Consider the following 14,142-nt stretch of genomic DNA (forward strand, 5'->3'; position numbering starts at 1 on the left):
GCTTTACTGGAAAATAGCTGACGGAGTTTATGACAAGTTATTACAACTGGCTAATACGTTAACACAAATTGTTAACTGAACAAGTAAATAGTATATAGAAGTAGTAATCACTTAACTATCGACGATGCATCCTAAACCCCTCGAATCCGGTGAGGTGGAAGAAGAGAGTGGCGAGGAATCCAGTATGACCCTGCAAGCTGGAGATGCAGAAATATTGCTGAACGCGATGTCAACAACATCCAGTAAACTAGGTTAGACAGTTCACTATAATTTAGCATAATAGTCAGCACATGGCAACATGTTAAATAATCGCATGAGTCTAGCCATGTCTAAAGTTATCCTCCTCTCTCACTTCAGAAGAGGCCCCCACGGCGAACTGCAGCCCCCTGCCAAACGTTGTTATCGAAGGAGACCGTTGTGTGTCCTCACATACAGAAGTCGACAAACTCATACAAGCCCAACAACAAGAGAAAAAGGAAAAGGACTCGGGTCCAAGGTCATCTTAAAAGCTAGGAATTGGCTGTCAGTCGTCTTCTAGCATTATTGTTCATTCTGTCTAGCATTCTAACTAGTGATGCTTTATGTTCCTCAGAATGACAAAGACATTTCTGAAGGACCACTGCAAGCAAAATAAACTCTACATGACACCTCGATTGAATGACACACTGTATTTGCACTTCAAAGGTGTGTGTGGAATTGTTGTTGTTTATGGACGGGTTAGATATATTGTTGCATGAATAATTTATAGAAATTAAAATCATAAGCTTTGTGTGGTCTATATAGAATTGTAGGTGGAATACAACTGCACTGTTAGAGTTCTTTTAGTATTCTAATGTTATTTGTTTTATGTTTTCCCCACTTAGGCTTCTCCACCATAGAGAATCTGGAGGAGTACACAGGACTGAAGTGTCTCTGGCTGGAGTGCAACGGACTGCAGCGCATCCAGAACCTGCAGGCCCAAACGGACCTACGCTGCCTCTTCCTCCACCAGAACCTCATACACAATCTGGAGAACTTAGAACCACTCAGCAAGCTCTGCACCCTCAATGTCTGCAACAACTACATACACACCATCGAAAACATTGGTGAGTCTGTCCTCACTCTACATACCACACCTATCTCAGTGCGTGTGTGTGTGACTCCATCTATCTGATTTGTGAGTATTTTCCCAGCCTGCCTGCCTGATCTGGGCACCCTGCAGATAGCCCATAATAAGCTGCAGACAGTGGGAGACGTGGAGCATCTGAGTCAGTGCCTCTCCCTCAGTGTACTGGACATGTCCCACAACCTGCTGGATGACCCAGGCATCCTCACTGTGCTGGAGAGAATGCCTGAACTGGTGAGAAGACATGCTCACAACAGGCTCACACAGATAAACAGTACTGTATGCTAATAGAGATCATATCATCTTTATTCATTAGTATGCCCATGCGCATAACACACTGACTATAAAATGCAAATACTCTTGCTTCATGCTGATAATATACCCAAGCCTGTGTATGTGTGTGTGTGATTACACCCTTGTTGTTCCCTCCTCCTCAGCGCGTGCTGAACCTGATGGGAAATGAAGTGATAAAAAAAATCCCATACTACAGGAAGACAATGATCATACGTCTAAAACAGCTCACATACCTGGATGACCGACCTGTGTTCCCAAAGGACAGGTGCATTAGCAGTTTGTCTCTGTTTGCCTGTGCATGTCGTACTTATGGTTGAGTCATTGTGTGGTCTGTGATGTTGGTCTTTGGTTGCTATATGATTGTCATGTGGTTGCGGTATGAAGGGCGTGTGCGGAGGCGTGGGGGACAGCGGGTCCGGAGGGGGAGCGTAGGGAGAGGGAATCATGGCAAACACGAGAGAGAAGGAAGATCCAGGACAGTCTGGACGCCATGGCAACCATCAGAGACCAAGCCATGGAGAAACTGCGACTCAGAGAGCTGCAAGAGAGAGGTACGCACACACGCACTCATATACACACACACACACACAGACACACTTGGAAACTCCTTACACACACACGACGTAGGGAGTTTGATAAGGGTGTGTTGACCTTTTCTAGGGGAGTATGAGACCATTACAACTCCAGAACTTGAGAGCCCCAGTGAAAAGAACCAGAGGCAGAATCAGAGCCCGGGCAGGGAGGAGAGGATCCAGGCGTTTGTGGAGGACAGTCTGGAGGCCCATGAAGAGTTCCTACAGACACAGAGAGAACAGACAGAAAAGGAAGAGCTAGGGAATGAACAGCCACTGAAGAAGCAGCTAGACAGAGAACAACTAGGAAGAGAGGATCCGGAGAGAGAGCACCAAGAGGGAGGTCAGCTAGAGAGAGAGCACCAAGAGGGAGATGAGCTAGAGAGAGAGCACCAAGAGGGAGGTCAGCTAGAGAGTGAGCACCAAGAGGGAGATCAGCTAGAGAGAGAGCACCAAGAGGGAGATCAGCTAGAGAGAGAGCACCAAGAGGGAGATGAGCTAGAGAGAGAGCACCAAGAGGGAGATCAGCTAGAGAGAGAGCACCAAGAGGGAGATGAGCTAGAGAGAGATCACCAAGAGGGAGATGAGCTAGAGAGAGATCACCAAGAGGGAGATCAGCTAGAGAGAGAGCACCAAGAGGGAGATCAGCTAGAGAGAGAGCACCAAGAGGGAGATGAGCTAGAGAGAGATCACCAAGAGGGAGATCAGCTAGAGAGAGAGCACCAAGAGGGAGATCAGCCAGATGGAGAGCAAGCAACAGAAGAAAGCTTAAAGGAAGAACTGTTAGAGTTAAACCAGTCAAGTAGAGAACAACTACAAAGAAGGCAGCCGAAGAGAGAGATGTTAGAGGGAGAGCAGTCAGTATGTGGCCAGCCACAGTCTCAGACAGCTGGGGGAATTGTAGAGCATGGTCCTGGACCAATGGTGACTGAGGTAGAGGAGACAGAGGACCTGGAGACCATCCACCTGGAGCCACGCCTACCACTTCGTATTGACGTGAGTCAGACTGAGCACCACAGCCAAGCATTACCAGTCACTATCACTATAATAGAGTGATTATCACACTGTAATAATGTTTTATTGTTGTTATCTATTCCCTTTCCATCAGCGTCTTATCCAAAAGCACAGACTGCCTCAGACTCTTTATCATTTAGCTATTGACTCTAACCTTCATTTAGAGCACTAAAGCCTTGTCCCCTGACTAATGGTCACCTGACTCCACAGGATCTCCCTGACCTGGAGGATGTGGATGTTGAAGCTCCAGACAGCCCCTGCATCTTCTCCTCTCAGGTACATTACATACCATGCTCTAGGCTGTAACTTTTATTACCCAAAATTAAGAATAGAATACCTTTAGCATTTATTGTACAATAGTCAGCAGGCATATTCCAAATACACACAATTAGTCTCTAAATTACTCTCATGCTAATATTTGATTAGGTCAACACAGCATTTAAGTCAGTACAGAGTGTATTTGTCAGCTGTGTTATGTCTGAATCGACCACCTGTGTTTCCAGCGAGTATTCCGGCCAATGATAGAGGTCGTTTCAGGAGACAACAACGATGTAGATCCAATCATACATCAGAGTGGGACAGTGTGGACCACAGAGACCACACCTACCTCAGGTCCACGCTCATCTTCACTGTTCAGGGTCTGTGACAAAACGTCAAACAAATCGCCCACCAATCACCTAGTAGCATTGGACCCAGAGGCGGGGGATGCCCCAGAGCTGGTGATATCAGAACCTCAGGGAGAACCCAGACAGAGGCAGAGCCCTGAATCCAGCAAACCAGGTTGTCTCATTGAGGAGCTGGACTAACCCTGCAGAAGGCTGTGATAGCATTAACAACACTAGGTTTAGGTGTCCATCTGGGAAAGCCTTGTTTTGCAGAAGACATGTACAATGTAAGCACAGAGAGCTGCTATGGAGCTATTTCACAGCCACGGGTTTACACCCAACACATTTTCCGCTCAAAACAATGTTGTTTTTTTTGTTCGTTTTTCGTAGCTGTTCTGTTACTGGTTATACTTTATATTCTGTATTCTCAGGCTCAGTGTTCTGAATTAAGTGTTCATGAACTGCATTCAAGTCCATTCCAAGATAATCCCGGTCAGATTATTGCCAGGGCTCATAAAATAAAACGTTATAATACAGTATGGGGAATTTGTCTCAGTGCTTGTTGTTACACAAATACTTAAAATATACCACTAGGTGGCACTTAAGTACCAAATATGCACCTCAGATGTGCAATACACTGGCTCATTATTACAGAAAATAAAACAAAAAACAAGTTTAGAAAATAGAGTAATGATGATGATGATCATGCATAAATGTGAACCTAAAGAGCAGTTATTTTGTCAAAGTCTTTGCGTGTTTTAGCAGTAGTATTATTACAGACGTGCTAATGCAAAAACACGTGGAATCTATTCTGTATCATTTAATCTACCCTGGACTGAGGGTGACATTTCAGGGCTCCCTGAAAGATAACATGGCCCGGTGCCCAGGTCAAATACTGGTCACAGGGAGACTAGAGAATAGATTTTAGTAGATTGGGTCTTTAAATAAAGGTACCAAAAAGAGGATTAACAAAAAATATATCCACCTGTCTACTCATCTGTCTTGTCATAGCCACATGCATGCACAAATGGTATTGTCTACTGTTCTCTAAATCTTTATTTCTGTTCATGACCATGTTCACATTGTAATTCACCATCTCTTCATGTTTTCTCCTCCCTCTCCCCCTCCTCCCTCCCCTACTCTGACACATGGCTAGGATGTGCAGTGTATCCTGGGCTGTCAGGGTGCATCGAGGGATGCTGGGCAGGAACAAAGACAGATTAGATTGATCTGCTCATGACCTTCTGTTATGAAAGGATTTAAGAGCAAAGATTACAAACACACACATACAGGATACACACACATTGCACGTTACATGCTACACCATACATATCCTTGTTAATATATTTTATTACAAATCTAACTGTCTGGATTAATCAGCTGTGTGTCTGATTTCACATTTTACAATTGAATGAAACAAAGCATGCACCCCTTAAAGCAACTGCTCTGAGCAATCTCACAGTAAACTATGAAAACAAACATGTATCTAAGTGAAGTGCAGCTTCTGATATCATTTTTACATTATGATGAATCATTACATAATAAATCCACAGGCACACTGTGTGTGGTGGCTATTCCATGCCCAGTGCCCACACAGGCAATGCACGAATCAGTGATTGGGGAATATAGGTATTTAGTCAGGTGGTGGCTGAGTAAAATACATTTTACAGGTGAACTCTTTTATAGCTCACATAAAAACACAAAAGTGTATACAGGTGTAGGGCGGGCCCGCCCCCAAAGTGACTTATCAACTGTGCAAGGATTCCTCTCTGTTGATCTCACCAACCCCCGTTGTCACACCTCTGGGTAGCAGAGGTTCTGTAGATCTGATATCTGATATCTAATTTTACAGTAATACTATTGGTCAACAACTCAGATTCTGAATCCAAACAACTCAGACGTTATAAAAGGTCTTAGATTCATTCTTTCTATTTTTTGTTCCTGAACTGCTGTGGTGAGATACTCTGTCTTTCTTTCTTACTTTCTCCCATGAGCTATGTGCCATGGCTCAAGCTATGGTTTCTTTGTCTCTCTCTCTGACCATGCCTAGAATAATGCTTGTTAATGTTTTGTAGCTTAAGCTTTATGTCTTGTATGTGAATCCATTCATTTTATAAAGTTATTCAGTAATACTTGCTTTGATATTTGCTTCTCGTGACAATTCCTTGATATTAGTCAGCATAATACTTGATTGCACATAGTATAACTATAGTCTCTTGCATATTGTTATTTATCTTATGAAGTCAGATAATTCATTTAATGGGCTAATTGCTTAGTCTTATTTACAAGTTGCATGTGAGGTATTTATAATATATCCATACATGTATCAAATATTGCCCCACTACACATGTCACATATAAAAACAGAGTTCACATAATGTGTAGATTATAGAGCATCTTTATCAGTAATGTCAGTACTTCCCTCTTATCAATGATCGGTGGTATACAGAAAATTGCACAGAGAGGTTGACATGGAAATGTTATTTTACATAATATGCATAAAAATGACATCCATAACGCTTGGGAGTGCTTTCTTGCGTTTCTGTGTGTGTGTTTGTGTGTGTACATGTACATGCCTGTGTGTGTATGTGTGTTGGAGGAGGTATGCATTTTGGAGTGAGGGGATGTGTGCTTGCGTGTGTGTTGGAGTGAGTTTTTTTTACCGGTGTGTGTTGGTTCATTTTATGCTCAGTCCAGTAAAACACAAGGCTCACAGAGAACCTATAGCAGTCTGAGGGAGGCCAAGGCTACATCCTGAGCAGGAACAGTAGAGAGATGCATGCTGAGAGCAAAAGCGTGGTGTAGGCAGGTCCAAGGTGAAGTGTGTACCCTTTTAGAGTTTCTTGATTGGTCTGGTCTGATGCTGGTGGGCTCTGGGAGGGTGGCACGGGCACTGTATTGGGTGCCAGTGTGGTGCGGCTGGCACACATGTCATAGAGGTTTCCAGAAAACTGTGTCTTCCTGGACTCTTGCCTCAAAGACTCCCACACAGCCGCTGCGTCTCCAGGACAACCGGCAAGTGCCGCATTCGCACACACATGGAATGCATCCCATGATCTGTAAGGGGGCAAATATGACAACATGAGAGAGTGTGGTTTGTGAGGGAGTGTGTTTTTTGAAGGTATGTGAAAGGAATACTCCAAGGAAGTCTGAAGGTTGTGAATGAGGGACGTGGGACGTGTGTGTGTTTACAAGTGTTGGAGCACATACAGTGAGGGAAAAAAGTATTTGATCCCCTGCTGATTTTGTACGTTTGCCCACTGACAAAGAAATTATTAGTTTATCATTTTAATGGTAGGTTTATTTGAACAGTGAGAGACAGAATAACAACAACAAAAATCCTGAAAAACGCATGTCAAAAATGTTATAAATTGATTTGCATTTTAATGAGGGAAATAAGTATTTGACCCCCTCTCAATCAGAAAGATTTCTGGCTCCCAGGTGCCTTTTATACAGGTAACGAGCTGAGATTAGGAGCACACTCTTAAAGGGAGTGCTCCTAATCTCAGGTTGTCTCAGTATTCCCTGTGGCTCAGTTGGTAGAGCATGGTGTTTGCAATGCCAGCATGGTGTGTGCCAGCATGGTTTGATTCCCACGGGGAGCCAGTACAAAAAAAAATGCATGAAATGAAATGAAACGTATGCATTCACTACTGAAAGTTGCTCTGGATAAGAGTGTCTGCTAAATGACTAAAATGTAAATGTTACCTTTATAAAAGACACCTGTCCACAGAAGCAATCAATCAGATTCCAAACTCTCCACCATGGCCAAGACCAAAGAGCTCTCCAAGGATGTCAGGGACAAGATTGTAGACCTACACAAGGCTGGAATGGGCTACAAGACCATTGCCAAGCAGCTTGGTGAGAAGGTGACAACAGTGATTATTTGCAAATGGAAGAAACACAAAAGAACTGTCGATCTCCCTTGGCCTGGGGCTCCAAGATCTCACCTTGTGGAGTTGCAATGATCATGAGAACAGTGAGGAATCAGCCCAGAACTACACGGGAGGATCTTGTCAATGATGTCAAGGCAGCTGGGACCATAGTCACCAAGAAAACAATTGGTAACACTATGCTGTGAAGGACTGAAATCCTGCAGCGCCCGCAAAGTCTCCCTGCTCAAGAAAGCACATATACATGCCTGTCTGAAGTTTGCCAATGAACATCTGAATGATTCAGAGGACAACTGGGTGAAAGTGTTGTGGTCAGATGAGACAAAAATGGAGCTCTTTGGCATCAACTCAACTCGCCGTGTTTGGAGGAGGAGGAATGCTGCCTATGACCCCAAGAACACCATCTCCACCGTCAAACATGGAGGTGGAAACATTATGCTTTGGGGGTGTTTTTCTGCTAAGGGGACAGGACAACTTCACCGCATCAAAGGGACGATGGACGGGGCCATGTACCGCCCCGATGGACGGGGCCATGTACCTCCTTCCCTCAGCCAGGGCATTGAAAATGGGTCGTGGATGGGTATTCCAGCATGACAATGACCCAAAACACACGGCCAAGGCAACAAAGGAGTGGCTCAAGAAGAAGCACATTAAGGTCCTGGAGTGGCCTAGCCAGTCTCCAGACCTTAATCCCATAGAAAATCTGTGGAGGGAGCTGAAGGTTCGAGTTGCCAAACGTCAGCCTCGAAACCTTAATGACTTGGAGAAGATCTGCAAAGAGGAGTGGGACAAAATCCCTCCTGAGATGTGTGCAAACCTGGTGGCCAACTACAAGAAACGTCTGACCTCTGTGATTGCCAACAAGGGTTTTGGCACCAAGTACTAAGTCATGTTTTGCAGAGGGGTCAAATACTTATTTCCCTCAATAAAATGCAAATCAATTTATAACATTTTTGACATGCGTTTTTCTGGATTTTTTTGTTGTTATTCTGTCTCTCTGTTCAAATAAACCTACCATTAACATTATAGACTGATCATTTCTTTGTCAGTGGGCAAACGTACAAAATCAGCAGGGGATCAAATACTTTTTTCCCTCACTGTATTGGGTTACAGTCTGATTCTGTAGGAGTGACCTGGTCTGAAAATGAACATTTACAACACTTATGTGTGTGAGGAGATGGGAGAATATGCAAGGAGAAAAAAGAGAACAAGAGCTGGAGTGATTCAGAGTAGGTGTCAAGTTGGAGTGGGAGAGAGAGACTCACCTGCAGACTGTGTCAATGTCCTGTGTGCTCTGCTCTTTCTGTGTGTCACCCAGACTGTCCCCCAGAGTGAGGAGACACTGAGCAAAGCTCTTGTAGATGACGCCACAGGAGCTAGGGAGCGCAGCAGCCCAACACACAGGGGCCAGATCTGAGGGAGGGGAGGGAGTGAAGAGTATCAATGTGAATTACAGTAGATACATAAGCTCTGTTGTCCGCTGCTATTAATAGATTACTTTTCATTTGTTTATTTACGTCTGGGGTTTTAGCATCGCAGTAAGGTAATTCATCAGCCTGCATTATATATTAGTTACACTGTTTTTTACAGTTACATCATGTGTGTGCGTGTGTGTGTGTGTGTGTGTGTGTGTGTGTGTGTGTGTGTGTGTGTGTGTGTGTGTGTGTGTGTGTGTGTGTGTAAACTACATGTACACACACATTGGCAAACATACAAACAAACAACCACATAATCACACACAAACACACACACATTAGCCCTGAGAGAGGGTGGAGAAGGAACATGAAGATGAGCATCACCACAGGGGGAAGGTTGGGGTGAATGCAACAAACTCAACAAATGAATCGCTTGCTCTGGTGTCCTAGCACAACATGCATGATGTCTCTCTCTCAACGTAACATTCTTATAGCCTTTAGTAACTCCGTAAACTACAGGAGGTACCGCCCCTATCCTCAGCACTAACCTCAGTGGGATAGTATTCTCCAGCTGTCTCACAACTCCCTGAGAGACGACAGTGGGAGGCACACGCACACATAAACACACACACACACACACACACACACTGCGCTGTTCGGAACAAGATAGAACAGCATGTATTTCATTAGGATAAGTGCTTCGTAAAACCTCTCTCCTTCATATCCGAATGGATTCAGAAAGAAATACCTTTTCACCCATACCATTGCTCTCCTCTCCTGACCAACTCCTGCTCTGCTACTTATGCCATCCCTTCAGTTTCAAATATTCTAACAAACAAAAACAGTTGAACAGAAAAAATACAGGAAACTAGTAAGAGCAGAGTGAGATAAAGGCTGCCTTTGAAGTGTCACACTGCACTCACCACACTAAAGTAACATCACTACAACACACACAGACAGACACACAGACATACAATACATAAATAGATAAGGGAAAGGCATCCTTACAGAGGTAAAGAGCAACAGGCAGGAGGAAAGTCACGGTGCAGGCATGGGACCTCATACTCAACTGGCCCAACTGAGTCCAGTGGAGCCCCAGCACACAATTAATGGGCTCTGATCTGATGACGTTCACAGCAGTGTTATAATCCTGGACTGAATTTTGGTGTCTTCTCAGAGTGAGGTGTCCTGTCATTCATTTGTTGGATCATCAGAGCTCAAGAGTAGAGCAGAGCATACAGGCAGATCGTAGTGAGTGGATTAACAGAGCAAAGGGCCGACGTGCTGCATCCAGGGGATGTGTGTGTAGGGGAGGGGTGGAGGGGAAGCTGTGAAAAGCTTGGGGGCAACGGACCAGGGACGTCACATCATAGCACACTGGATTAGAGCATTCTCATTTCCGATCTCAGTATTAAAGGCATTTAGTGGAGGTAAAATAGCACATGGCACAAACTCACAATGCAGTGTGTTTGTTGGTAGAGCGATAGAAGAGAAAGCGGAGCTCCTGAGAAATATGGGCTTTATATAAACTCAGCAAAAAAAGAAACGTCCTCTCACTGTCAACTGCATTTATTTTCAGCAAACTTAACATGTGCAAATATTTGTATGAACATAACAAGATTCAACAACTGAGACATAAACTGAACAAGTTCCACAGACATATGACTAACATAAATTAAATAATGTGTCCCTGAACAAAGTGGGGGTCAAAATCAAAAGTAACAGTCAGTATCTGGTGTGGCCACCAGCTGCATTAAGTACTGCAGTGCATCTCCTCCTCATGGACTGCACCAGATTTGCCAGTTCTTGCTGTGAGATCTTACCCCACTCTTTCACCAAGGCACCTGCAAGTTCCTGGACATTTTTGGGGGGAATGGCCCTAGCCCTCACCCTCCGATCCAACAGGTCCCAGACATGCTCAATTCGATTGAGATCCGGGCTCTTCGCTGGCCATGGCAGAACACTGACATTCCTGTCTTGCAGGAAATCACACACAGAACGAGCAGTATGGCTGGTGGCATTGTCATGCTGGAGGGTCATGTCACGATGAGCCTGCAGGAAGGGTATCACATGAGGGAGGAGGATGTCTTCCCTGTAACGCACAGCATTGAGATTGCCTGCAATGACAACAAGCTCAGTCCGATGATGCTGTGGCACACCGCCCCAGACCATGACGGACCCTCCACCTCCAAATCGATCCCGTGCCAGAGTACAGGCCTCGGTGTAAGGCTCATTCCTTCCACGATAAACGCGAATGCAACCATCATCCCTGGTGAGACAAAACCGCGACTCGTCAGTGAAGAGCACTTTTTGCCAGTCCTGTCTTGGGTTTGGGTTTGTGCCCATAGGCGACATTGTTGCCAGTGATGTCTGGTGAGGACCTGCCTTACAACAGGCCTACAAGCCCTCAGTCTAGCCTCTCTCAGCCTATTGCGAACAGTCTGAGCACTGATGGAGGGATTGTGCGTTCCTGGTGTAACTGGGGCAGTTGTTGTTGCCATCCTGTACCTGTCCCGCCGGTGTGATGTTCAGATGTACCGATCCTGTGCAGGTGTTGTTACACGTGGTCTGCCACTGCGAGGATGATCAGCTGTCCGTCCTGTTAAAATATCAAAACAAACTCTGAACCAATGTCATTAATTTGGGGACAGGTCGAAAAGCATTAAACATGTATGGCAATTTAGCTAGTTAGCTTGCACTTGCTAGCTAATTTGTCCTGGGATATAAACATTGAGTTGTTATTTTACCTGAAATGCACAAGTTCCTCTACTCCGACAATTAATCCACACATAAAACGGCCAACCGAATCGTTTCTAGTCATATCTCCTCCTTCCAGGTTTTTTCATCTTTGAACTTATATGGTGATCGGCATCTAAACTTTCATAGCATTACCACGACCACTGGCAAAACAGTTTGTCTTTCACTCACCCACGTGAGTATAACCAATAAGGAGATGGCACGTGGGTACCTGCTTCTATAAACCAATGACTGCACCCCCCACAGCAACTCGCCCAAGCCTTCCCCATTTCTCCTTCTCCCAAATCCAGTCAGCTGATGTTCTGAAAGAGCTGCAAAATCTGGACCCCTACAAATCAGCCGGACTAGACAATCTGGACCCTTTCTTTCTAAAATTATCTGCCAAAATTGTTGCAACCCCTATTACTAGCCTGTTCAACCTCTCTTTCGTGTCGTCTGAGATTCCCAAAGATTGGAAAGTAGCTGCGGTCATCCCCCTCTCCAAAGGGGGGATACTCTTGACCCAAACTGCTACAGACCTATATCTATCCTACCCTGCCTCTCTAAAGTTTTCGAAAGCCAAGTCAACAAACAGATTACCGACCATTTCGAATCCCACCGGACTTTCTCCGCTATGCAATCTGGTTTCAGAGCTGGTCATGGGTGCACCTCAGCCACGCTCAAGGTCCTAAACGATATTAACCGCCATCGATAAGAAACAATACTGTGCAGCCGTATTCATTGACCTGGACAAGGCTTTTGACTCTGTCAATCACCACATTCTTATCGGCAGACTCAACAGCCTTGGTTTCTCAAATGATTGCCTCACCTGGTTCACCAACTACTTCTCTGATAGAGTTCAGTTTGTCAAATCGGAGGGCCTGTTGTCCGGGCCTCTGGCAGTCTCTATGGGGGTGCCACAGGGTTCAATTCTCGGGCCGACACTTTTCTCTGTATACATCAATGATGTCGCTCTTGCTGCTGGTGAGTCTCTGATCCACCTCTACGCAGACGACACCATTCTGTATACCTCTGGCCCTTCTTTGGACACTGTGTTAACTACCCTCCAGACGAGCTTGAATGCCATCAACTCTTCTTCCTTGGCCTCCAACTGCTCTTAAATACAAGTAAAACTAAATGCATGCTCTTCAACTGATTGCTGCCTGCACCTGCCCGCCCGTCCAGCATCACTACTCTGGACGGATCTGACTTAGAATATGTGGACAACTACAAATACCTAGGTGTCTGGTTAGACAGTAAACTCTCCTTCCTGACTCACATTAAGCATCTCCAATCCAAAGTTAAATCTAGAATTGGCTTTCTATTTCGCAACAAAGCATCTTTCACTCATGCTGCCAAACATACCCTCATAAAACTGACCATCCTATCGATCCTCGACTTCAGCAATGTCATTTACAAAATAGCCTCCAATACCCTACTCAATAAATTGGATGCAGTCTATCACAGTCCAATCCGTTTTGTCACCAAAGCCCCATATACTACCCACCACTGCGACCTGTATGCTCTCGTTGGCTGGCCCTCGCTTCATACTCATCGCCAATCCCACTGGCTCCAGGTCATCTACAAGACCCTGCTAGGTAAAGTTCCCCCTTATCTCAGCTCGCTGGTCACCATAGCAGCACCCACCTGTAGCACGCGCTCCAGCAGGTATATCTCTCTGGTCACCCCCAAAGCCAATTCCTCCTTCGGCCGCCTCTCCTTCCAGTTCTCTGCTGCCAATGACTGGAACGAACTACAAAAATCTCTAAAAGTGGAAACACTTATCTCCCTCACTAGCTTTAAGCACCAGCTGTCAGAGCAGCTCACAGATTACTGCACCTGTACATAGCCCATCTATAATTTAGCCCAAACAACTACCTCTTCCCCTACTGTATTTATTTATTTATTTTGCTCCTTTGCACCCCATAATTTATATTTCTACTTTGCACTTTCTTCCACTGCAAATCTACCATTCCAGTGTTTTACTTGCAATATGGCCTTTTTTGCCTTTACCTCCCTTATCTCACCTCATTTGCTCACTTTGTATATAGACTTATTTTTCTACTATATTATTGACTGTATGTTCGTTTTACTCCATGTGTAACTCTGTGTTGTTGTATGTGTTAAACTGCTTGCTTTATCTTGGCCAGGTCGCAATTGTAAATGAGAACTTGTTCTCAACTTGCCTACCTGGTTAAATAAAGGTGAAATTAAAATAAATAAATAAAATGACGAGATGGGAGAGGCAGGACTTTCAGCACGATCTGCATCAGAAATAGAAAGGAGTTCTAATTTTGCCCTTGGCATCGCAGACGCTCGTTGGCGCAAGCAAGCAGTGTGGGTGCAATAATTGAATAACATGGATTTCTAAATTTATTTTGCGACACTCGCGCACACGACTGGTCCGGTCAGGTCAGCATGTTAAGCGTTTCACAGTACAGACATTGCAATTTATTGCCCTGGCCACATCTGCAGTCCTCATGCCTCCTTGCAGCATGCCTAAGGCACA

The 14,142-nt window shown here is 44.8% G+C and overlaps 3 protein-coding genes across 3 annotated transcripts; 2 read left to right on the forward strand and 1 right to left on the reverse strand.

Moving 5' to 3' along the window:
* LOC115167614 (dynein assembly factor 1, axonemal) lies at positions 1–2,777 on the forward strand. Its single transcript, XM_029722203.1, has 9 exons — positions 1–251; positions 358–496; positions 593–684; positions 864–1,085; positions 1,173–1,339; positions 1,543–1,664; positions 1,784–1,950; positions 2,060–2,386; positions 2,770–2,777. Exons 1-9 carry the CDS (start codon positions 125–127, stop codon positions 2,775–2,777), a joined length of 1,371 nt encoding a protein of 456 aa, XP_029578063.1. The 5' UTR covers positions 1–124.
* LOC115167202 (dynein assembly factor 1, axonemal-like) lies at positions 2,621–4,126 on the forward strand. Its single transcript, XM_029721372.1, has 3 exons — positions 2,621–2,967; positions 3,196–3,261; positions 3,489–4,126. Exons 1-3 carry the CDS (start codon positions 2,812–2,814, stop codon positions 3,789–3,791), a joined length of 525 nt encoding a protein of 174 aa, XP_029577232.1. The 5' UTR covers positions 2,621–2,811; the 3' UTR covers positions 3,792–4,126.
* Positions 4,127–4,701: 575 nt separating this feature from the next.
* Positions 4,702–10,134, reverse strand: LOC115167201 (neuritin-like protein). Its single transcript, XM_029721371.1, has 3 exons — positions 9,906–10,134; positions 8,748–8,895; positions 4,702–6,646 (listed from the first exon to the last, which is right to left on the reverse strand). The coding sequence occupies exons 1-3, from the start codon at positions 10,090–10,092 to the stop codon at positions 6,337–6,339; spliced, it is 645 nt and encodes a 214-aa protein (XP_029577231.1). The 5' UTR covers positions 10,093–10,134; the 3' UTR covers positions 4,702–6,336.
* Between the last annotated feature and the right edge of the window lie 4,008 nt (positions 10,135–14,142).

This window comes from Salmo trutta, chromosome 29 (assembly GCF_901001165.1).
Source record: "Salmo trutta chromosome 29, fSalTru1.1, whole genome shotgun sequence".
NCBI lineage: Eukaryota > Metazoa > Chordata > Actinopteri > Salmoniformes > Salmonidae > Salmo > Salmo trutta.

What these genes read in the sequence shown, in the direction of transcription:
- LOC115167614 (XM_029722203.1), top strand. Translation starts at nt 125, where the DNA reads ATGCATCCTAAACCCCTCGAATCCGGTGAGGTGGAAGAAGAGAGTGGC. An exon ending in ACTGTATTTGCACTTCAAAG is followed by an intron (nt 685 to 863) that starts GTGTGTGTGGAA and finishes TTCCCCACTTAG; the next exon opens with GCTTCTCCACCATAGAGAAT. An exon ending in ACACACCATCGAAAACATTG is followed by an intron (nt 1,086 to 1,172) that starts GTGAGTCTGTCC and finishes GTATTTTCCCAG; the next exon opens with CCTGCCTGCCTGATCTGGGC.
- LOC115167202 (XM_029721372.1), top strand. Translation starts at nt 2,812, where the DNA reads ATGTTAGAGGGAGAGCAGTCAGTATGTGGCCAGCCACAGTCTCAGACA. An exon ending in GCCTACCACTTCGTATTGAC is followed by an intron (nt 2,968 to 3,195) that starts GTGAGTCAGACT and finishes CTGACTCCACAG; the next exon opens with GATCTCCCTGACCTGGAGGA. An exon ending in CCTGCATCTTCTCCTCTCAG is followed by an intron (nt 3,262 to 3,488) that starts GTACATTACATA and finishes CTGTGTTTCCAG; the next exon opens with CGAGTATTCCGGCCAATGAT.
- LOC115167201 (XM_029721371.1), bottom strand. Translation starts at nt 10,092, where the DNA reads ATGACAGGACACCTCACTCTGAGAAGACACCAAAATTCAGTCCAGGAT. An exon ending in GCCTGTTGCTCTTTACCTCT is followed by an intron (nt 8,896 to 9,905) that starts GTAAGGATGCCT and finishes CCCCTCCCTCAG; the next exon opens with ATCTGGCCCCTGTGTGTTGG. An exon ending in GACATTGACACAGTCTGCAG is followed by an intron (nt 6,647 to 8,747) that starts GTGAGTCTCTCT and finishes GCCCCCTTACAG; the next exon opens with ATCATGGGATGCATTCCATG.